Here is a 23,953-nt window from a genome sequence, read left to right as displayed (position 1 = left end):
AATAATTAAAAATAACATAACGAATTCAATAGGGAACGGAATTCGAAAAAAGGAAATAAGCTTTCGCCATATCATATTAGCAGGGTAATTCCAGCAATTCAAACTAATTTCGATAACCAAACATTGAAAACACATGTCTCGCACGTAAGACATCAATCAAACGTCTGATAATCCGAAAACTTAACGATGACGCGTTTGGGCTTCACCGATCATTAAAAAGAACTGCTGATCGGTCTTTATATTTGTATCTGCACCCAAACAGTGATAACCACGATGCATGACAAACGACGCTACAAATCATACCACAATATGATTATTCGAAATTAGGTAACATAACTTATTGATAAAACCGTAGCCCAAATTACAACGCAGACACGACGTATTTATTCAAACAATCAAAACACTCTACCGTGTACACACGCGTTATCTCTTCCGAGAGCGATTGCATTAGAACGTCAACGAGTGCTTGCGAACAATTTTCAGCGTGTACGTCTTGCCTTCGTGCTCATCAAACAATCAAGCCCTTGGTACGTATGTATACGTACGTATACTGTACAGGCACAGCGCACAATTCATCGTGCATTACGCAATCATAATTGTTTATAAGAAATACGTGGGCGAAGCGCGAAAGCAGGCCTTGTTTAGGAGTCTCGCGAGGCTCGACCTTATGAACGCTCAATTATGACGATTAGAATAATTTTAATTTCGCGCTGATTAGAGGCTGGTAAAAATAACGTTCTAAAAGCTAGTTTCAGTAAGCTTGACAATTGTTGTTGTTTTTAAAATCATTGCAAATATTTTTACGCGAAAGTGCGATAATGAAGTCTACGGTGTGGATCGGTCGATGATATCAGAAGTTACGTAAGGCCTCGTGTTGATTTAAAAATGGCGAAAATGTAAACTCTGATCGATAACATCAAATCAATTACGAATCTCGTCTGTTTGAAAATGACGGCGATTTTTGTAGCCGCTGGCGCGTTATCGAGAATTTGCATTCTCAAACTTCTAGAAATTCAAACAGCGTGTTGTACTGACATATTTCATCCTTCGAGCAATAATTAAAAAATGCCTACATCTGCATATTTTATGCCGAATTTACTATATGTATAATAAACTACTCGTCATCATCAACGAATAAACACATTGAACATCCTTCGATTGAAATTTCTCAGAAAGTATATATATATATATATATATATATATATATATATATATATATATATATATATATATAATCATCGCAATTTTCGACTAACTGAAAAGCCCTCAATGCTTTCTAAAGAATTGAAGTTTCGAATAATTCACGTGAGTATAGAGAACATCAGTACAGAGGCGCAGAAGCCTCTCGTCACAACTCTACGGCAACAACGTCAGGCTGAAAACCTACAGAGGGAAGAGTTCGCAAGGATTAACGCACGAGGAAACACGATATAGGATTACCAGCGTTTATTAGCCTTGTCTTCGACGCTGCCACTGCTACTGTTGGCTTTTCTAGCTCAACTGATTAAGAGACTCGCGTGACTCGCGGTTCTCGCGGCGACTTTATTATACGTTATACTTTGCATAAACAATCGAGCGAACTTTCCCTGGACCCTGTGGAGTACAGTACAACCTGTCACAATATGCGCGGGGAAGGCGGTTTTCCTTCGATAGAATGTTGTTTCAGCTGAATGCCGGGATAAGATTGTGCTGGATGGTGTTATTAGCGAGCTATTTCGAAGCTTTGTTTGCGTGAATTTTTGTTTTCGCTTTTCGCATTAAACTTTGGTCCAGATTTTACTATATTCGGATGAATTATAGACATTTCGCTTTGTATAAGTTTGTTTACAGGCCAATCGTCTGACGGATTAATTCTTTCGGAGATTGTTTATCGGTAACTTTAATGATACAACATTATCATTTATACGCGGCAAAGTTTCAGCGCTATCGAGTGTTTGCCTCTCGCGCACGATAGAAACAAATTTTTTAGAGACGAGAGTTTTTTTTCATATGCAAATTAGCGATCTCGCAAAAAGTATACGATCGTTTATCAATCCGAAACCAATGTCCGCGAGTGATCGAGTATATTTTTTTGTCCATTAGAACATGGAAAATCCAAAGTTTGATTCTGGACGTTCCCAGCACATGTCAGCTGTATGTCCAACGATGTTATAAACAAACTTTCGGGCCTTGAATCGATGTGCACGTTGCTTAGAAATTGAATTTTTAAACATAGTTAACCTTCCAAATATTAGCGTAAACTCTAAAGTTCACCAAACGTTCGAACGCCTCGGCAATTTTACAGCACAAATAATCTTCGAATTTTCAAATGAGAAATTCAAAAAATAAATATCCAATACAGGCTCTCTCTCTCAAGCACCTCATTCTCGATCTCCGAGAACTGCAGCTCTAAAATCAACCCCATCCCAGCCTAAAAAAAAGGATCGACCCAAGCACATCAGATAGATACATATACAATACACACATATATAAAGTAGCGAGAGAGCATCGGGGATTTAGATTTATTTGAAAAAGAAGATAAAAGAAGAAAACGAAGAGTGAAGAAGAGGAATAAAGAAGCGCGCAAAACGATGAGCCGTTCTCCCGAGCAAGCGAGAGAGGAGAGAAGAGAATCGCAGGCTGGAAATCGTCGACGCGACCGGTCGGGCAAGGATAGCCGCGCGCGCGCGCTTTGGCATTCCACAATTTCACCGTGAGATCTATCTTGGACGTTAGTGCGCCGAGAGCAGCGCGCTGTATTCTACTCCGATCGCGAAATCAGCATCCGAGCGCTGTTCTCTATGTGCTGCTGGGGAAGACCAGAGAGGATCGTCCTTCTCGCCAGCTTCGTTGCATTTCGCTTGACGAAAACCGGCTTCTTAGCATTTCTGTTATTAAACGTGTAAAATACATGGATGATTTTTCAGAAGACCGGTAGGTTTAGTGAGAGTTGCCGATTCGTAACCAAGAAACCCCGAAGCGATATCGTACCGGTCTTCTTTGTCAGAAGTGGTCATTTCTGCAGATATCTCTATCTATATAGATCGTGGCTGTTGAAACGTGCTATCAATCGTAAGCATATCTCTATTTATACGCATTTCGGCCACGACAAATTCGATCGATTTGAATCATGTATTGAAAATGTATTCGCGCGTGATAAACTTTTCTAATGAATATTGTAATTCCAAATGGTCTTCGATAGCTTAGTTTGTGTAACGCTCTACATTGCTATTTGTCATACTGACACGATTCGATAAACCGGTTTTTTATCGCCTGCGCCGTGGACGTCTTGAGTTCGTTTATGTACAAGCAGCGCGAATACGTGGTTTGAAATTATATACAAGAATTTTACGATATTCCTTCAAACGTTTTGAATATTTTTGAAGAACAGACAACTTTTGTGGGAAAAGTAGGATATTTTGAATCGTCGTAGTTGTTTATTTTTAGATCACGAAAAAAAGAGATCGTAAAATGAGTTTTGAATAACGTTTTTAAACAAATAAATGCACAGAAAATAACAAAATAGTACATATCAGTAAATTGAAGCTCTTCTGACTTCTGTTCAAGAAGTGAAGAATGACACGATAAGCTAAAAAGAGCTATAGCATTCGATTACGTCCTACTCGACAACCATTCGTAACGCAATAATGTATAAACTATGCCTATGCAAATGTTTAATCACAGATTCGCAACTACAAATAGTATCATCTCATCCTTTCTTATAATAATCACTTTTTAGAATAATTTTTCGTTTTCGCTTTTAATACCTTTTTTATTTCTTACAAACAAAATTTTCCTCAAACACCTCTGATCTCCAACAGTCCTCTCTACCTATACTGATCGTCGTTTACCGAGTTTACATACACGTGCGACGTATCGTATTCACCGCTTGTCTCCTACGTCAAACGATATTATTTTTCAAGTTCATCGTCACCGGATATCAGTCGCTCCTCAAGAAGCAGCAGCAGCAGCAGTAGATCACAATAAGGAAGAACAAGGAGGAAAAAAGGACGTTCTCTCTCTCTCTCTCTCTCTCTCTCTCTCTCTCTCTCTCTCTCTCTACCAAGAAAACGTGAGTCTGCGCGTCTCTACTCTGCCATCCGATCCACAACACACACATACACAAACACAGAGCAGCAGCAGCGCACATAAGGCCAAGGTAGGGCACGGTTTCGAGTTTCACCGCGGCTCTTTACTTGCATTCACGGTTTCGCTCGTGGAAATAGACACGTCTTATAAGAACCTGTGTAGGAGCGTTTTCTGCGCTGTGTTGCGGATAAGCATCCCTCGGGACTGAGCTTCACCTCCGAAGATTTTCCTCCATTGTCTCTCTGTATATTAGGTATATGATATATAGGTAGGTGGATACGGGAGAGAGAAACGAAGAGGTAGTGTGTATTGTGTATCGAAGAGGAGTAGGAGGTAGAAATTATGACGAGAGCTGAGTGGGCTCGACGAGGAAGACAATAGAGAGGATGAGGGTCGCGTACGATTTTTAATGCCTGTCTTTGAAGTGACGTATCGAATTCGGACGCACAAACGGATCCTGCTGCGATGGAAATCAGCCTGTGTGATCTGAGGAAAAGCTTTAGCTTCGTAGGCGGCTTGAACAGGCTTGTCATTGAGAAGTATTAAAGAAACTTTTTGTACGTACGATTTGTCTGGCAGCTAATTCACGATGACTCGTTTTTATATCAAGGGTGTACCAATTTTCTGGCTTTTCTGTGAATATTATACCTGAGCTCTAAATGACTCGAATTGAGAACATTCAAACGAATAGAACGATTATCATGTCTTTTTTAAAGCAGGATTATACTCGATCGTTGAATTATGCAACCGAAGAAAAGAACAACAGATCATACGACTCGTCGTACAAAGATAATAAAAAAAAACCCAAAGCTAACTTCCTTGTAAAAGTGCGGCGCAGCAGTATTACAGGTGAGACGCGGGAACAATTAAAAACAAGTATTATACACACATAGTACACTCACGCGCGCGTAAGAGGCGAAAGGGACGCGCGCGGTAATAACGCGGCGAAATCGCGTTTCACTCGACGACGAGCGTTATAACTATACACTATTACTCGTATGTGCTCTTCTTTCGACTTACGTACACGTATTTACATTTCTATCTCTGTATCTCTGTGTACAGAACGACAGACGCTTCTTGCGCATACGACTTAGAGGCTCGCGAACTTTTTCTTTCCCATAAGCTTTACGCAACTGACTAATCTCCTGTCATTGTGCCAAACGGCGCAATAATAACGCGCTTTATTTATTTTTTTCATTGCGAGCTGCACTCGTTGTATTTACGATACGTTTAAGTTTCAAAAAAGTAATATCGGACGTATAGCTCCGATATGAAACTTGTTTATCTCGCAATATCGCCGACAGAAAGCTTCTAAAACAAAGGATATAAGAGACTATACACCAGCGTAAACCGAGAAATCCATGTTACGCCGTGGCGAGCACCAAAATTACGCTCCTCGCAAAAAACAAGACCTTGCAGCAGTAACCTCGCGATAAATGTTCAATCTCCGGTCTAATCGCCACAAACAACGCGCCCGCAGAGGTGCGAAACCCCCGGCGTCTCGTGCGTATTATACACTCGAAAAATGGAGCGTAAAAACGCCGCAAAAAGCGGAGACGAAAAAAGGAGGTGTTTGTGTGTACACTGCGCGTGAATTGATCCACGGTATTGCTACCAAATCTGACCGTCACAAAAAAACCACATGGCCATAGTCAACAAAGGATGAGTTTTCATGTAGCTGTCATAGCGACAGCCATGGCGACAGTAATAATACCGTAGATCAATTCACGCGCAGTGTACACGCGAAGGGGAGCTATATAATGGCATCTCTCGGAGGGGATTCGCGCTTGTCAACGCCAAGCGAGCTGCGGCAGTGAGAGAGAGAGAGAGAGAGAGAGAGAGAGAGAGAACCGACAAGATCGAGGCAACACACCTGCGAGTATTGTGGTATATACGGCTGGGCCAAGGTGAGCTTTCATTGGACCGATTCGCCTTTTTTTTCAGCGAGCAGCACTACTACTCGCGAGAGTGGCTTGTATGGCTTTGGGGACGTCTGCGGATGAGGCATTGTTTATTTTTTAGCGCTGCGTGTACTACTTGGTTTGTTTCGAACGAGGAAAACGAGATGCGAGAAGGATGTGTTGTGAATTCTGTGACGTCGCGAGAATATGTTTTGGCAAAGAGTGTAATCTAATTTTTGAGAGCGTATTCTCGGGTGGAAAGAGGCGGGATCGGACAAGGTTGCAGTGCTGATAAAGCGCGAAGCTCGAAGGTTGCGATTTTGCTTTTTATGCGGGTTTTAAAAATCGTTGCTGTGCGAGAGATTTCATACTGTGTATATGTCGAGAGGAAATTCGTACGTTGAAATGTAGAATCGGTGGAATAAAGAAGCGCTTGAATTAATTCCAAAAAGCAGTGCAAGTTTACGTAAGCTCGAGTAGTTCTATAAGTTCTCCGAATTGTCTCGAAATTACAATTAAAATTGATGCAAGCCAAGCTTTTCCTTTCACACGACATTTATGTATTCCGTTATTATCGCAACTACAATAAACATACGCTTCAAACCCATTCCTTTCGTCATCCGTAAAAATGAACACGATGCCCATCGTAGTTAAAAAAACGCTTATTACGGATTATCCTCTCCTCGCATAAGCACCGGCTTTACAGTCATGTTTAAATTATATCACACACGTGCAATTAAAACACTATCAAAATCCGCTACGTGTATCGCAGGCCTCGAATAACAATCGCAGAGTCAGAGGCAATAAAACTCCACGTGAATTCAGGTCTCCGTCTAATAGACGTCGTCGCGAACGAATTTTCTCCGAAGCAATTAACACTGTCGAAGAGTCGCCGTCGTTCTCGTACCGGCCGTTTGTTCCGACAGATGCAACAATGATATTTAACGAGGTCTCGGGCGATTTTCGCAAGGCTGCGACGCATATAACCAGCTCGGAGAAGAGGAAACGACGATCCGTTCGCTTTTGCTAATTCTTTTCTTTTTCGTTGAGGCTGTATAGTTTTTCATAAAACGTCCTTCGTAATTTCTGAAGCGTCATTCGCGTGCGATATGATTCGAACGGGACGTGAACACCTATACGACATATTACGCGAGTTTTATACAGATGTTTTGCCAGATAATGTAAGAGCGTGTCGTCGGGATGTAATTTCAGAACGATTGTTCACGCGGTTGGCGTCTTTTTTTGGGGCCTTTTTTGCACTCGACGTTGCGTAAAAGAGAGCTGAATCGGCGTTTTATTTTTGTCTGGAATTTTCGACGCGTGCGCGCTACGGGAAAAACAAACGGATCTGCAGAATTTGAAATAATAATATTATATTCGAGTAGTTTTAGTAGACAAAGTTGCCTTTTAGAACTCAAGATCGTAAAGATTTTAAAACTCTGCCTTGTTGCTCTTATCGCTGGCTGTAAAAACGAGTTGTAAAATAGACTGTGTATTCATAATTTGATTGCAAACGCATAACACCGGTCTTTTCATAGACGTAAGAAATACTAGAAGAGCTTTACCCAAAGTCAGCAATGTAACACATCCTAAAATTCATAACTAATCAGGAGAACAGCTATATCACAATCCACCTTGGGACACGCCCGCGAAATCGCAATCGCGCTGGTCCCTCGGCGCGAAATTACTCATATCGGTCACGTTCCTCTTCCACGAGGCACAATAGGAAGTCACATCGTCGGCGCTTATAGGCGTCTCTCTTATGCGCGAGAGACAAAAGGAGACGAGAGCGCGTGGATTATGTGCGCACGAGGAGCCACGTTACACGAATGTATTATAATGTACGGCTCGGTCGTCTCGACGTGGCTCTGCCTCCAGACGCGAGGTTGGCTTGTTACTGTAAAGATTTACGTAGAAAACTACTCATTTTTCATCATTTCACAACGAGTAAATCGTGCATAGCTACAATCCTATACTCCTCATCAGCAGTCGCGCATAGGCTATCGAACAATAAAGAAAATCATCGCCGTCGCATTATAATTTTGCAACGTGACGCCAGCGGTAATTTATCAAAAGGAATAGAACTCAACCGATCGTCTCTAATACAGTCGCATGAAAATTGAACGGAACAATCCACTGTCATTATCTCCTGAACAACTTCGTCAGTCTTGTCTTTGCAACGTCGCGAGACTCTTTGATGCGCCTCGCACCCACACACTCGAAAAACTCGGCACACGTGTGCCGCGTACATACGTGTGTGATGTGACGGTGGCCGGTTCTCGTAGATTCTCCCGCGGTGCATTCAACAGGCGAGAAAGGCGAGGGAGTAGCTATAACAGCTTTTCGTCTCGTGCACACACATGGCTCGGAGTTTCTTTTTTATTATATACTCTCTCGCGACGGTTTCTGCATTTTTTCGGCCGTGTCTTTTTATAACGCCGATCTGGTGTACGCGTTCGATTTTTTGTGAGCGGACATATATCTCGTGCGAGCCTTTTATTACTATTATTATTCCGTTCCGCCGACTTTTCGTTATCTCTCTCGTTTGTGTACATCAACTGCACACGCATCCGTTCAGTCGAAAAAAATTAATTAACTCTTTCTCTGATGTTTGATCTTCTCTTTCTTACAGGCGAATGCGTGTGCGTAGAGTGTACTGGTCCGATAAGAGAAGAACGTCCGTTAGATCTACTGTTATAGAAAGTTTGAGAGCTGTAGAAGTGACTTTTTTATTTGGAGCAGTTAACGTGCGATGATTACGATTTTTAATTTTCTTTTACATCCGAGCTTTTCAGATTCACGCGCAACGCACTTTTACTCGTAAAATAACGAATGCACATTACGCTCTCTTTTCCGATTGCTATCCCCGATCTACTGGTAACGGATTTGTTTTCACTCGCTTCGTAATTTACATCTCATTTATTCATTTATGAAAGCGCAAGCTGAAACAAGGTCAAATTCAAATCGCACTTGAAAAAATCGAATCATCAATAATTTATCAAAACAACAATGTCAACACACTGAGTAATTTTTTTTCCAACGAATTTCAGACCTGCTGCAATAAAAAGCTCATTTGTACACATCAAGTATTTAAATTTCTCCACCTTATCATTATATACGACCATAATAATAAAGCCTCTCTCGTGTGCGCGAGTCCTCAATTGACGTTCAAAAATCATAAGCCACAAGTGCCTCTCGAAAACTCGCCTAAAATGGCCCGTAATAACAACGCCGTGAGCTGCTGTCCGTTACTTTCTCATTTCTCTCTCTTTTTATCCCTTTCCGCGTTTCAGCCTCAAAATTTTTAAACGTAAATACATCCGAATTCCCTTTTGCGCGCTTTCTCTTTCATCGAGAGTTTTATCTCTTTTTGCTTTGACATCGAGTCTCGAGAAGGATAGAGAGAGAGAGAGAGAGAGAAAGAGAGAGAGAGAGAGAGAGAAAGAGAGAGAGAGAGAGAGAGAGAGAGATACGTTCAACGATTCTCTCCCACACTTTACGCTCGGACCTCGCGCGTTTTTGGCGTTTTAAAGGCGAAAACTGTTATGCTTCTTTCTCTCTCTCCCTCTCTCTCTCTCTCTCTCTCTCTCTCTCTCTCTCTCTCTCTCTTGCGATGCCAGGAGCGAGATAATATATACAACGGGAGTCTTTCGCTCTCTCGGTTCATAGAGATCCTTTCTCGAAAGCGATTTTCGATTCCGGGTAAAAGGAGTGATTTACTGTGCTGTGCCGCAGTGATCGGTATTTATAAGCTATACTGCGATTCTAATTTTTTGCAGGTTATTTCCTAGTATACTTTTGCGCTGTTCGAATGGCCGATAGTAAACATCGGAGTGGCGGTACATTGAATTCTAATACTAAAAACGGCCAATAATAAATACTGGAGCATAAGCGTTTCCATATCCTATAGCTTTTCAGAAACGCTTGCAAAATCTACACTGTATTATTATACTGCGATTGTACGTTCGATACGGCAATTAGTGCAGAGCTGGGCATCGGCAATTTATTAGTTCATTTATGCAAAATCCGATTTTTCAATGCCACCAACACCGTGTATACCAATCACAATATTTACTGTCTGATTCTGCTCCCGGTAAGCACACTCTTGGAACCAGAAAAATTTAACGACCCCCGTGTACATATAACCCTCGTACTCAGCTATCCGAAACGAAATTCCTCGCATGTTCTGGTTATTCAACAGCTGTTTTCTCTCAAAACCGCACACGCGTGCGCGTCTTCATATTCGGAAAAGAAGTCGAAAAATGCCCTGACCGCGAGTGGATCCGACTGACGTCAGTAGAGGCGCCTTTTTAAGACGAAAATTTCGGAAATTCAAATTACTGGCTCGCGACGCACCGATTTCTCCGGAGTTATATCGTATTACGTTAAATTTCGTCACAGGTATACGTCGGATGACAAGTTTCATCGATTTTTATCTTATTCTAGATCGTGTACCGATAACGATCGTCATTGATAAACCGACTTTTATGCCTCGCATTACAACGACAATAATAACAACGGGAGCAGGTTCCCAGAACCACGTAGTATATAGTAATAATACGGCGAATCCGGGAATATAACACGTTATCCATTATAGCAACAAGTATGGATTCCACTACCATCAACACCACACCGTCACACGACGGCACTCATACTCTATTGTATCACTAAATCCACAACACCGGCTCGAAGCGCACGCGATGTTCTCTCGCTTGGAAAAAAAATCCAGATACTCACCGTTTCTCGCAGCATCGGCATATCCGGTCGCGACGAGGTCAAAGGCGAGGATCGCGAAGATGATCAGCGATCGGCGAGTGCACCACTGGTCACACGCCATGTTTCCCATTATGCTCTCTCTGTCTCTCTCTCTCTCTCTCTCTCTCTCTCTCTCTCTCTCTCTCTCTTTCACTGTATATGTATACTCTCCTTTCTTCTCTCTTCTATCGAAGCACACGTACGGACACACACTGGTACTTGCGCAGCTTCTCTATGCGTATACGTGTGTGTGAGTGAGTGTGTATGCCTACGACTTCTTCTACACAAGATTATAGCTTCTTCTTCTTCTTCTTGGTATAGCGAAGAATTTTTCGCACACTTGCCCTCTTCGATTTTTCAAATACTACAACTCGCGCACACCGCCGACTATAGTATGTACTGCGAATAATGCAACTACGACGCGCTGCTGCTGTTATACATAGCTTGAGAAAACAAGGCAGCTGTACGTTTACGTACGTATATAGGTGTATGCACGTACAATAAAAACGAGTGAAGGGGGGACTCCGCGGCGCGACGACTACGACGACGACGACGCGCAGAGGCAACCGAACGTGAACTGCCGGCGCTCGCTGCTCCGAACCGCTCGCTCGCTCCGCTCTTTCATCAGTGTGTTGGTGAACGGAGCGTGTTCGTGTGAGCCAAGTGCCAGTTGGCGCTGCTCTGCCCCCCCCCCTTGAGTTATCTCTCACTCTCTCTCTCTCTCTCTCTCTCTCTCTCTCTCTCTCTCGCTCTCTTGGTCTCTCGCGTATATACAAGTATATTCGTGTGCGCGGAGAACTGGCGGCGTTGGCTCGTGTGCGTGTGGGGGAGTGAGAGAGCGCCTATACTCTATACACTGGCTTGCCGTTCACTTCGATGGGCTTCGTTTGCTATATAACGTGTTCTCTCTCTCTCTCTCTCTCTCTCTCTCTCTCTCTCTCTCTCTCTTTCTCTCTTTATACGCGAGACGATGGTTTCTTCTTTGTTGGAGGTATATGGACGGTCTCTTCTCTATGTCGAGTGGCTTTTCATTAATTTGACGCGGATGGTGAATTTTTTTTTTCAACGCGGTGGTGATTATTGACGAGCATTTTATATTTTGCGATGCTCGTTTTATATTCCGTGAGATTGCGAGATGCGGAGTAGTTTTGATTCTAAAATAGCCGGGCAATCAGCGGCGTTTCCGTAACTTAAAAATACGGCATATATTCAATGATCGAGAGCTGCGGATGTATACATTTTAATTGCTGCAAAGGAAACCGTAGCAACCCGCATTTTTATCACGAAACTTTAATTAAATTTATAATCAGCCGTGAAAGAGACGAAGCTAAATTGACGTTACAACGTTGTTATCGTTTAAACGCGCCTGTCGCAGACAATTATATATAATAACGAACAAATTACGCTTTCATCCGAACGTTTCCATTTTCGTCGAACTCGTAAGTCCGGAGTAAAAAGGACGAATCGGATACAGCCGTTACCAGAGAGCACAATGAAACGCCAGGTGATAATGGAGACGTCGAAGGGGAAACCATAGATACTTCATCCTTTGTCTTGTCAGGCTTTGATATACTTTTCATCCTCAAGCGCTGGCCGAAGACCGTCTGAAAAACCGACAATAAAAAGCGTCCTTATCACTCTTTCGAAGAGCCAACGCGTCAAAATTTCGCGATTTACCCTCACCGAGACATTAGCCCCTGAATCGAAGGTCCGACAGATCGTCTGCACATCCCTCGTCGCTTCCACAGCTTGCCTTCTAATCTCGCCGATCTTCTCAAGCAAGTACTCCCTACGGCTGGTCCTGCCTACGAACGACAATTCCCTCAGTGCATCGAAGGCAGGATTCAGTCGGGAGTGCCGTATCTTCCGAAATTCATCTAGCTCCGCTTGATTCTCCTCGGCGAGTCGAAGCTCCAGAAATTTTCCTTGATCGTCGCGAATACGAGCCGCTCGCGCGAGAAGCTTCTGGCTCACACTCGACGGGTCCAGTGCAGAGGAGGAGGCTTTCAGTGTCTGCTCCAAAATGCCGGTTATCTCGAGCGTGGCTTCGCTGGCTTTCAGCTCGGCGTAGGCGTCGATTGTTAACATTGTTATCTGAGGGGAATTAAGGGATTGTTTTACGAAGTGTGTATGACATTTCTTACCGGTGGATGCGATTTAAAAATGTTCAGCGTAACATTGTGTATAAGCTCTATCTAATCCAAGGAAATAAAATACTCGAAGAGATTATCGATTAGATTAGTTGATAAAGAACTTAAACGCTATCTTATACCCTCATATCTGCTAGATAAATATAAGTAAGCGCATACGGGTATACTACTGCACCGCGACAGATCTATAGTACGTATAAACCATTTCGAGATATACTTGCAGTAGATAATAACGCAGTACGTCGCATTTTGAGGAAGAACAGAGCGATATTTTTATCGTCCTTAAAAATACACATCGCCGTGTGGTGGATACGAAGAATATTCACATTTACTCACTCGATCTTCCAATGAAAGTCCATCCATCAAAGTTTTACGACAACCGCTGTCGACGTTGCAAAAAATTAATTTAAGCAAATTATAAATCTTCGGTCTAGCTGGTCCCGTGGCAGACGTCACGACTGTCTTAGAACTCCTCACAGACTTGATAAAATACAGGTACAGCCACTGTTCGTCGTTCATAATCGGTGACTCGAGATCTACGAAGTGAGATAGAAAAATATTTGACTCCGCATACAAACGCAGGAATGTAATGCATGTCTACTCTGTATGCAGCCTTCTGGAGTTCTCTGAACGCCAAACGTTCGCTCCTCTTCTCTCCAAATATTTGCCAGAAGAGATACGAAGCCGCTGCTCTTGTCAGTGCATCGCCAAGAAAACAAATAATGATTGCAGGCTTCGTTCTCGCAGATATTCTCGAGCAAGCCGAGATAAAGATTCTGCACTGGAAGCTCCGAGCCAGCCACGAGGTCTAAAATCAGATACAGTCCACCTGCTAGTAAGAAATCGTTTAGCGATGCTGGGTGGTCTGCCAGACACTTCCAGATGAAGCTACCGATCGCCGCGAGGAAGCTGCAACGTTTGTGTTTGGTTAGAGCGAAGGATATTGCAGTTCGAATTGCAAATTTTATGATATTCGAGCTGGAAGTACCTTTGCTTCAGTTCCGAGTCTTCTGGCTTTTGATACAAGCACTTTTTTAAAGAATGGACGGCGGTCTTGATTATTGAAATGGAATTGCAGTCTTTCAAATGCTTTTGATTTTCAACGATGTTCTCGCTGGTAACGAGTAGAAACGTTACGATTTCTTGATGGGATTTTGTAAGTGCTTCGAAATCCAGAATTCTTTCGATGAGCTCTGCAATAACGTGAACATTCATTATCGATTTCGTTTAAGATGGTCCAGACAAATTTTATGTGAATGTGACCTACTCAGGATCACAGAAATGAAATCATGTTCACGAAAGTCTACTAATATAGCGTCGCAATTCACCGAGGAAAGAGAGCACATCGTTTCGGCGAGACATATAACGTGATGTTCGTCGTAGTTTACTTTCGTAAATCGCTCGAGCAAAGAGAGTAATCTAAATAAAGAGACGAAAGTCGTACAATAATAAAGCACAATTATTACCGTTATCGTGAATAAAATGAGCAATGGAAACGATTACAGTATAATAATATCACAGTGTATGTGTGCGCAAGCAGAGGAGTTGTTACGACCAAGTGCCAATAAGTAATTTTTTATCAAAAGCTAGCAACGATTCAATTACTCTTAAGATTTCACTTGGACGATTTTCAACAGATACATTCAGCTTTTAAATAAGGATAACTTTTTAATGCTTTGCTGATATCCGTTTGTCAAATTAATAAATGAATATTTAAATTCATACAGCATCCCGAAACTAAAGAAATTAGTGCATTCGTAAAATAATTTAGTAACATGAATATAGGTAATTAATTGTGGAGTTTAACCCACTAACGTTGTATATTATTTTTGGGCTTCAAATCGTTTCGAGGTAGTCAGTTATTTTCGTTATAAGCTGAGAGTTTATATTTGCACAAGATTTTATCTATGAATGTATGTTGTGTATGAAACTCATTTCATTTGCGATGCGAATATCACGTTTTCCCAAACTGTGGTGTCACTGAAAAATGAAAAGTTGCTACTGATACAATAAGTTCATACAATACCTCAGCGAGCCGCAATTTTCGATAAACTCATCTGCTATTTTTGGCGAGAGAAAAGTCAGTGCATACAACGCATATTTGAAAAGATGCCAGATCTGCTCGGGATTCCAGGGCGTTTTCGTAGCCGCGAAAAGATCGACGAGTTGAAGAACCCCAGACACTATGCGCTTGTTCTTCGGTGCCTGTACAATATCACATTAACAAACTCGAGAATTCGTAACAAATCACTACAAAAATAATCGACGATTAACTGGTAAAAACAAAAAACATGATCAAGTACTTCAGCAGCATTCGGTTGCGATTCCACAATCAAGGCTATGCTCAACAGCAGCGTCTTCTTGAACGTTAACCCAGTGAGTGAGTCTGTTTCAATAATCGCCGTCTCGGCCCAAGTACCACATGTCCCGAATTCAGTAGCGACGACGAGGTCCGCTATGTCATCAGCTATTCCGGACTCGACGATCTTCCAAGTCGAGCCCGAGCCTCGGCTCTGTTGCATTAGATTCGCCAAAATCAAATTCGCTAGCTCGTTGCGCAACTTCCGGCTGCGAGAACTGCGACCGGCGCGTAACACTTCCCGTCGAAACGATGCTCTTAAGCTTCTGTTGTTCGGACAAGTATCATTGCATTTACTACAGTTTTGAGGAGTTTTGATTTTAATAAAAATTTTGTAAAATAATTTTACGAAAATTTGTAAATAAATAAATAGTTTTATCTAGATTTTTTATTTTTGAATGCTGGATATGAGGTGACATTTACTAATTCAGTATACTGCACATTATGAAAATCGCGCATCATTGGCACTAATTTAAATAGTTATGTGTGTTTTATAAATAAACCCATCACTGAATATTCATCTTAGTACTTTTTTTACTAGAACAAAATAATTTACAATTAGATCATAGCGAGATCATACCTTAGAGCAGCTTGACTTGGTGGTTTTGAGTTTTGTGAATTTTCCGTCAACTCGCTCGAAAGTATCCTCGACTTCATCAGTCTCCAGAGAATTTTCACGCTCAACTCCAACGACTTGTAATAATCCTCCTTATCAAGTTGTAAATCTGCATCATCCATATTAGGAATACAAGGACATTCGCATCCGTAGAACGGACGCATTTTCAGCATGATTTGATTCACTATTCCAGTTTCCAGAAACCTGTGACCTTTCATATCGGTTCTAAATATTTTCTTATTTGATTTCGAATAATTAAATAAATAAAATCTTTCCAAATAAAGAAGAAACAGCTTACAACAAACTTGCGAAACGGAAACAAGCGCCAGGATAATCTCGAGAATATCCGGATAAGTTTCGTCGGAGACGACTTCCGCGAGCTCGTCGAGGGTAACTGGAAGCCTCGATGCTTCCACGGCTTCGCGGCGCGCATCCGGCTTCACCGCGTCTCTCCTCCTCTTCTTCGACTTCTCATGGGTGACAAGTCCCTCGATCGCTGTTTTGGCCATAATGAAAGCTCGCCTCGTCGGCACCAGGATCATCAGATAGCCTAAAAAGCTGAAGTAGCGTCGGAGTGTTTTTGCACAGGTCAGTATCTCAGAGGTACAGTGTAGAAGCAATGGTTTCGAGCAGAGCTCGAGTAGCTGGTACAGGATGTCGAGATATTCGCTGGACATTCTTGCGCATAGAGCGACGAATTCAAGGATTTCGCCGATCTGGGGTAGGTGCTTCACGTACTGATTTTTATATCGGTTGTTAAGTTTTTTGGAGGTTGGGGTTTAAATTATACGCTAATATTTTAGTCATGAAAGGATACGTATCCGTCGGAGCCGTTGTATCTTAGAAATTTGCAAAGTAGGCACGCGATATACGGGGTATCTTGTTTGTTTATGGGATCGTCGATCAGATCTGATAACTTTTTTATCGTGTTGTTTAACTTAACCAAGCGGCATTCATCATCTTCGCCAATTTTGGAGCAGGTTAGAAGTACAAGGGAAGAATACGAACGAAAACTTGGACATGTTAGTAGCTGATCATCGCTTGGTTCTGAAGAAGCATGACTTTCTTCGCCGTATGACTCTTCCATTGCACGATTAATTTTATAACCTGTATGAAGTTTCGTCACTTACTTGAAAGGCAGTCGACTATAAGTAGTGATATCAAATAAAAAAATGCTATACTGATAGAGATACTTCTAGAAAAATTTACTAAACCATTGATGAAATAGCAAATTGTAAGTTATTTGCAATCAAAATTTAAAAATTCAATAATTAAGTAGAATCTTTTTTTATATAATAAACACTTTAACCTAAATAGCTTTCACTACATATTTGATGTCAAAAACATTCAAAATCTTTTCGACGCATGGAGGAAAAACCTTAACAATGTAAAGCGCAATTTAAATCTGCTAAAACTAACGGAAAATATATCAGCCATATTTGTATTGGGCATAAGTAATGAGTGGTTTGCATCCTGGGCCTTTCTTATTGGGCGTAACGCGTACGCGGTATTATCGTTCGATATGGCCTTAAGCAGAATATACCCTGGTAGCTAATGTATTTCAAAAATTTGCAACTACATCTTTTCCTAAAGTCTTCTTGATAATTTTAGTGATTAACTCCCAAGAGCGCTTCAGAATTCGGCTTCGGGTAAACTTAATGAAGAATCGCCTACAAAAAATCTGCTGGACGAGTCGATGCCATAACATCATTTATAGGTTTGTAGACATCGAAGTTGGAGGTCGAGAGTTCGACATTTGTTTATTTAAGTTTACAAAGTATTAAATTCCTGAAGCGTAGGCAAAGCATTCGAAGCTACTCGCTCATAGTAGTGTTCATAATTTTTAAATTAGACCCATTTTTAAGCGAAGATGGATTACTGCGAATATGCGGTAGGTTAAAAAATACTAATCTAATTTAAAAGTACTTATAAATTTGAATCAATTTATGAAGCTGTTGCCCCACAGATTTTTTACATTATTACATGATTAATGTTCGCATGATTTTTTCTTCTTTCAACGAATAATTATACGACTCGAGGTAGAATCATTAAGAATAGCTCAACAATGAGGAAAATAATTTTAATATAAAATGTGATAGATAAGTTCGGATTACGAAATACGAAGGGCTGGTCAAAGAAGTATTAAAAAGTAAAATGTATGCGTATAATATATCATAGAAATCGTGAAAATATTATTTTATTACATAAGTTTCTATATCATATGTTTACGCTTAAGAATAATTGTCAATATATATTACACTTAAAAGATATAATATAGAGATATATTATGCAACAAGTTAAATTTCTATTTTGTGCACGGGTAACGAGCTATTTGTTCGCCACGAGTGCTATAAACTTACGCATCTGCTATATACGTTTTTTTTTTGCTTTGATACACCATCTGGTGTAAGAAAATTCCGATTCATATAAGATGTAAAGTCATACAAATTTACTGAGCTAATACTCGCAGGTCTTCTGTACTCAAGTAGTTCAATATTTTTTGAATAACGAGATCATCCAAGAATGACAAAACCTCGCTAAGTACTTCCGCAGCATGAGTAGTCATATTAATCAAATCCACATGTTGGATGAATTTGTTCAGGCTTCGTGAAATGATCGGGAAGTTCTCGCTTATTTTCAAGTTTGTGAATGTTTTACGGAAATCCTTGTTCTTAGCGTGAATATTCAGCGCCTGCATATTTTTCGTTAATAAGTCGAAAAGCGTCGTGTCCTCGAGTATCTTACACACCTTCGCGAACTGCAACTCAACCTTGCATTTGTCGTAATAAAGTTTCATATCGGCATCTTGTTCGAGAACCCCCAAATCTCGATTGTTCAGAGTCATCCCCCGAACTTCTAAGAGCGCTAGCTCCCTCAAAATTAATTTGCTAGTTGAAACTTCGTTTATTTCCTTCGCTAACTCGAGTAACGTTCGATCCTCCGTCCAAATCGCGTGTATGTCAGCTCCATTGCGCAGCAAGAGTTCCAAGGTTTGGTTTACATTACTCTTATTGCCTGTAAACCAAAACGTGTTACGTGCGGCGTGCAGAGGAATTCGACCGTTGTTGTCTCTGGCATTGACATCGGCTCCTCGCTTAAGCAGCCAAGTGATCGCGTGATTGTTCACGTGTTTCACTGCAACGTGCAAAGGAGTTTTTCCTTTGTGATCCTTAGCATTGACGTCCGCGCCGCGATCGTAAAGCATCTGCATAGTGCTCAGAACTTCGGGGAAGAATTGCGGATGGATCGTTGCAGCGGCATGCAGGGCGGTATACCTGTCTTTATGCTGAACATACGACAACATTCCGTACTTCAAGATCATTTGAATTTGATGAAAGTCTCTTGAAAATATACCCTTTATCAAGAGCAATTCGTTGGTTCTGTCGGAACTGTCGTAATACGGTAAATAAGGAAGAGAATTGCAGTAGCAACTGTACAGTAAATTATTGTAGTTTGCATCGAGGAAGAGCTTCATCGCCTTCTCTTTACACACTTTTTTTTCCTCGATCCCTAATCTCACGATTCTGATGGCCTCTCCGTTGTCCCACAGCTTTATGTATAAAATCGGGCTTCTATCCTTGGAATTGACATTACACGGATCAGCACCGGCGTCGATCAAGATTCGTATTACATCTATGTGACGAAAGTAAACTGCCAGTAGCAAAGGCGTGATTTCATCTTCATCTTCGGCGTCAATGATACATCCATGTTTGACAAGATAATTCGTCATAAAAACATTTCCGTAGGCCGCGGCTAAATGCAATAAAGTTTTCCTACCAGAATCTATAGGACTTTTGACGTCTACTCCTGTGAGTAGGGCCAATATTGCTCCGTTGTCTTCAGTTCTTAAGGCTTTTTTAATCGTTGTTGAAAACGATTCTGTTCGATTAACGTCACTCTGAAAAATAAATATGCAAATAATTATTACGAATATATAATCGATGCGTAATGTGCGATGAATATTTTAAATAATTACTTACCATCATTTCGCAATATTAATTTTCTTGATATCGATTTGAATTCAATAAATATTATAGAAATATTTTAAATACGTCGCCTTCAGGTTGGACTTTTGTTAAAATAAAACTTTTATTGTCCCATCAGCTTAATCCAAATTTTTCTGGCCTATTCTGCAACTAAAAACAAAGTTTTATATAATTTTTCAGCTTACTTAAACATATGTTTGATTATTTTAGTTTAGTGACTAATCTTTCAATAGCCCTAGTGGAAAAAAATGTAATAAATTGTAATGAAACGTAAAAGAAATGTGAGAAAATGTAAGAAACTGTACCTTTTTGTTGGATTTCGGACCTTTTTTCTCATACGTTTTTATACACTTTCTTACATTTTCAGATTTGTTAACTTTTTTTTTACATTTTATTACATATGTTATTTTGCCGCCTAATTTAGTCAATATATTTTTTTAATTATTAATTTTATAATAAAATGTAACAACGTATAAGATATTGCAAAAAAAAGTAAAAGGATGTAAGCAGAAGTAAGAAAATAAAAAAGTCGCCATTTTTTTATATAATATTACGCTTACAGACAATTTTTACATTATGTTATACTTTTTTACGTATTGTTACATTTGTCGTTTCAAAGAAGAGACCCTCATGAAATCCTGGATCAATGAATTTGTAATAAATTGTAATAAAACGTAACAAAATGTAATGAAATCTAGCAAACTGTAATAAAACGTAAAAAATGTCCGAAATCCAACAAAAACGTACAAAATGGTACGATTTGATACATTTTCTTATATTTTATTACACTTTATTACATTTTTTATTTCCACTAGCGAGTATTTTATCAAATGATGTTAGAGTATGAAAAAAAAAATGTATAAACACTTGCTGACACTTGTTGAACTAAATACAAGTAGATATTTTTCTAAAAAGAAATATTTAAACCGAAGATAGCCAAATAAAAAATTTAAGTGTGAAAATGATAAATTAACTGATAAAACTAATCTACAGCTATAGGAAGTGCAAATATCCTGCAAAGATTTTTTCAGAGGTTGCTGTAGACATATGCTGCAGTAATCCCTGTATGGCCAACTCTGCAGACCATTTTCGGAAGGGCCGTGCTCCACACTGTCGTATCTTTCGAAGTCGTCAAATTGTCTGAATTCAAGTTTTTATATCGATTAACTCTCACCTCCTCATGTAGCAAGAAAGTCGATAATTTTCGACCTTAAATTACACAGACAGCAGTGGGCCTCTTTTTGCCAAACAGTCTCAGACGTAGCTATTAGGTCGATATGTGATACTGACTCAGTGATTGTTATTGGATTTTTTTTTGACTTCTTTAATGTTCATTCCTATTAGACTTATGCTGCTCATCGACTGTGCATTACGGTGTCATGCGAGTTCGTATTCTTGAATCTAGGAGAATTTAAAATCAAATTAGTTTCCACTTTCTTCGAGGTTTTCTATTAAGAAACTTACGAAGTGCTTAGGATTCTGACAGCTTACCTGTAGCTTATAGGCGAGGCGGGAGCAGGAGTCCTTTGCATCTGCTGCCTGCGTCTCACGTCGCCGACCGAGTTACTTCTATATCGGAGCTGATCACACGCACAACGACGACGTACAGAAAATTTTGACGATCAGCGATTTTTGAACACAAACTCCGATCACTTTCAAATACTGTTGTGATGACGATTTGATGACGATTACATGCTAAGGAACACTGTAATCTGCTGCTGCTGCTATACTACCACGAAGACTCGCTGCAGCTTGTGTACTGTATACATAGAAAAAAAAACAGGGTGACTAGATTCCTTGTCGGGGGCAGGGGGAACGCAGAGTCACGTGACCCGCAGTGCCGTATGAAAATCAGGGCCGTAGTTGCCAGGATTTGGTCCCTTGCAAATGAAAGATGGTACTTTTAATAATCTGTAAATAAAATATAATTTAATAGGATTTTGTTATTCTACTGGATCTCATAAGGCCTATTATATTTGTGCTTATTTAAAACAATCCCTTTCCGTACCAAAGTTCTTTTATATTAATTTATCTATTACCTTTTTTTAGACTTTCACTGGCATTTTATACGGGCAATTAATGATTTATGATGTATTATACTGGCAGATAAAGAACGCAATGGAAGATTTTTTCAGCAATTCTTTACTTCTGTAAAGGACTTTTATTTTATATTAGCTGCTTAATTCTTCGTTACGTATTTAGGAACAATACAAATGCTCAGCTGATTGAGGGACTATGGCCACTACAGATAAAAAGACTAGATGGACTACAGTAAAGTGCAAACCTAAGTATTACGTATTGTGACATAGTAGACATGCAATGCTGCGTCACAGCATTAGCCGAACAGAGGGGCGCGCGAGATTTGAATTTAGGCAAACTCAATCAACATAAGAATGTAGTGAGAAAAAAATATATATTTAGTAGGAATTTTAATTTATTGGTTATAGCTTGAGCGGTCGAAGTAGTAGTTCAAACAAGGTAGTTTTAGCATTGTTGGCATCCTCTTGAATATTCAGACTCAGCATACATATTGATATGGTGGAAATGGAAATGCCTATGCGCCAAAAGGTCCAGTTTGAAACTGCTTTGTTTTGATATTAAAAGCTTAAAATTTTACAATTAGATCTTTCCAACATATATGCATGGAAATTACGTTGTCGCCAATCTGATTAATTTTATTAGTTCGTTTATAATATTATTTAACGACGAATCTTTATAGACTTTTCATGATAATGGTTTTTTTCATTAGGAAACTTATGTATGTATACGTGCTGTAGGTACTACTGTAACATACCGAATAGGACGCCACTATTAAAACCGTGGATAACTCGCGACTCTCACACTAGGCGCAACGCGCGAATTTCAAAACGCACATTATAAAAACGTCGAAACTCAGAAAGCCTTAGAGAACGGTAGAATGTAGGATTATCACTCGTCTCTCAGAAGACTATAGAACAATAAAATCGTGGAACGGAGAAAAGCATAAACAGCCATAAAACAGAGACCCAAGCGAGGACTTATGATGGTCTGGGGAAATCCTAACGCCGTCCAACGGCGTGGAGAGGGCAGCAGCACAGCAGAGCCAGGTCAACGCGCGCGTTCGCTGCCGGCTTTGCGACGGACCTTTCCACCACTCCAGTCACCCACGCGCACCCTCCCCCAGGGCCCAAAACACCATCAAGGAGGGAGAACCCGAGTGGAGATGCTCCAGAACGAGAGAACATCAAGCAGACCACTCCGAGACGCGTTCCGATCCACATCATATTTTTGTAACCTACAGTCGAATAAACGCAAGACCTAGTACATCATTCTAAGTCCTGCTTACTGTCAATTCAGTTTGTTTCCATTACCGAATAGAATCCTGCTAAAATCAATTCCTTTCTTTCACACAACTTCAGGTCAGTCGACAAAACATAGTCTACCATTTTGGCCAAACGACCGCACTGGGTTATCACACTACTAAAAATGCGTTATCGAGTAAAATGTTAAGCCAGCGACATCTATGGGGAAATTTTGACACGCACAAATCCGATTCTAATTTTCATATGTAGATAATGTAGGTATCTTATTTTATAAGAATATCATTATCGATACAATCGATGAAAAATAAGTAGAGTAGTATAAAATTTAACAATAAAATCAATCAACTATATATAAGTTAAATTTGTAAAATATAGAACGGCATAATAATAATACATGATTGCAATACCAGCTACATACAATACAGGTATCGTGTATATTTTTATTTATTAAAGAATGATAAAAAGATTTGTTTGGTTCTGCAGCAAATTCTGCAGGATAACTCTTGCAAATGTACTCTAACTAATTACCTTATCAGTTCTCTTCCTTATTTATATTTCTTAATTATCTTGTTTCCTATTTTTGACAGATATCCCCAAATCGTATACGCGATGAGCACACAATCGAATGCTACAACTTGTTCTTGATTTATCGTTTTTTTACTGATGGTCTCTTCTCTCCTATGATTTTTGGACGAATATAGAATGCTATCGTAAAAACCTGTAATTGCCCAAAAGCAAGTAAAAAAATTTTTCGTAAAAACGCACATGAATAATCTGTTATAAAATAAAATAACCTGTGTACACGTCAATAGTCGT

The 23,953-nt window shown here is 40.2% G+C and overlaps 3 protein-coding genes across 9 annotated transcripts in view; all 3 read right to left on the bottom strand.

Moving 5' to 3' along the window:
* Nucleotides 1-12,748, bottom strand: part of LOC100118409 (plexin domain-containing protein 2) — a 40,763-nt gene extending 28,015 nt beyond the window's left edge. The window contains exons 1-2 of one of the 2 annotated variants that reach the window (XM_032598802.1): nucleotides 12,408-12,748; nucleotides 10,707-12,328 (exon numbers count right to left, since the gene is read on the bottom strand). In XM_032598802.1, the coding sequence (XP_032454693.1) occupies nucleotides 10,707-10,815 (109 nt within the window). In that variant the 5' untranslated portion in view covers nucleotides 10,816-12,328; nucleotides 12,408-12,748. Of the gene's footprint in view, nucleotides 1-10,706; nucleotides 12,329-12,407 lie in introns of those variants that run through there. The other variant, XM_016988844.3, reaches the window with a different exon arrangement.
* Nucleotides 12,749-13,868: 1,120 nt separating this feature from the next.
* Nucleotides 13,869-17,907, bottom strand: LOC100118447. Of its 3 annotated transcripts, XR_004226362.2 has the most exons (7): nucleotides 16,667-17,907; nucleotides 16,148-16,586; nucleotides 15,814-16,060; nucleotides 15,178-15,499; nucleotides 14,967-15,079; nucleotides 14,690-14,854; nucleotides 14,381-14,611 (listed from the first exon to the last, which is right to left on the bottom strand). XR_004226362.2 is itself a non-coding variant. In XM_031921061.2 (6 exons), the coding sequence occupies exons 1-6, from the start codon at nucleotides 16,934-16,936 to the stop codon at nucleotides 13,974-13,976; spliced, it is 1,551 nt and encodes a 516-aa protein (XP_031776921.1). In that variant the 5' UTR covers nucleotides 16,937-17,907; the 3' UTR covers nucleotides 13,869-13,973. The 3 variants fall into 3 exon arrangements, 2 of the variants coding, with proteins under 2 accessions (XP_031776921.1, XP_031776922.1); XM_031921061.2 differs by lacking the exons at nucleotides 14,381-14,611; nucleotides 14,690-14,854 and adding an exon at nucleotides 13,869-14,067 and having other exon boundaries at nucleotides 14,901-15,079; XM_031921062.2 differs by lacking the exon at nucleotides 14,381-14,611 and having other exon boundaries at nucleotides 14,659-14,854.
* A 92-nt stretch (nucleotides 17,908-17,999) lies between these two features.
* Nucleotides 18,000-22,102, bottom strand: LOC100678283 (poly [ADP-ribose] polymerase tankyrase-2). Of its 4 annotated transcripts, none has more exons than XM_031921063.2 (5): nucleotides 21,875-22,102; nucleotides 21,327-21,746; nucleotides 21,010-21,236; nucleotides 19,830-19,985; nucleotides 18,000-19,747 (listed from the first exon to the last, which is right to left on the bottom strand). In XM_031921063.2, the coding sequence occupies exons 4-5, from the start codon at nucleotides 19,833-19,835 to the stop codon at nucleotides 18,299-18,301; spliced, it is 1,455 nt and encodes a 484-aa protein (XP_031776923.1). In that variant the 5' UTR covers nucleotides 19,836-19,985; nucleotides 21,010-21,236; nucleotides 21,327-21,746; nucleotides 21,875-22,102; the 3' UTR covers nucleotides 18,000-18,298. The 4 variants fall into 4 exon arrangements, with proteins under 4 accessions (XP_031776923.1, XP_016844334.1, XP_031776926.1 ...); XM_016988845.3 differs by having other exon boundaries at nucleotides 19,830-19,979; nucleotides 21,875-22,080; XM_031921066.2 differs by lacking the exons at nucleotides 21,010-21,236; nucleotides 21,327-21,746; nucleotides 21,875-22,102 and adding an exon at nucleotides 20,810-20,999.
* Nucleotides 22,103-23,953: the final 1,851 nt, after the last annotated feature.

Source organism: Nasonia vitripennis, chromosome 1 (assembly GCF_009193385.2).
Source record: "Nasonia vitripennis strain AsymCx chromosome 1, Nvit_psr_1.1, whole genome shotgun sequence".
Classification (NCBI taxonomy): Eukaryota; Metazoa; Arthropoda; class Insecta; order Hymenoptera; family Pteromalidae; genus Nasonia; species Nasonia vitripennis.
The sequence above is the reverse complement of the archived record's forward strand: the minus strand, read 5'-3'. Positions and strand labels throughout refer to the sequence as shown.

Coding starts and splice junctions, on each gene's coding strand:
- LOC100118447 (XM_031921061.2), bottom strand. CDS start 16,936: ATGGAAGAGTCATACGGCGAAGAAAGTCATGCTTCTTCAGAACCAAGC. Junction 16,587..16,666: donor ACAACGGCTCCGACGGATAC/GTATCCTTTCAT, acceptor TATAAAAATCAG/TACGTGAAGCACCTACCCCA. Junction 15,500..15,813: donor CCAAGTCAAGCTGCTCTAAG/GTATGATCTCGC, acceptor TCCGAACAACAG/AAGCTTAAGAGCATCGTTTC.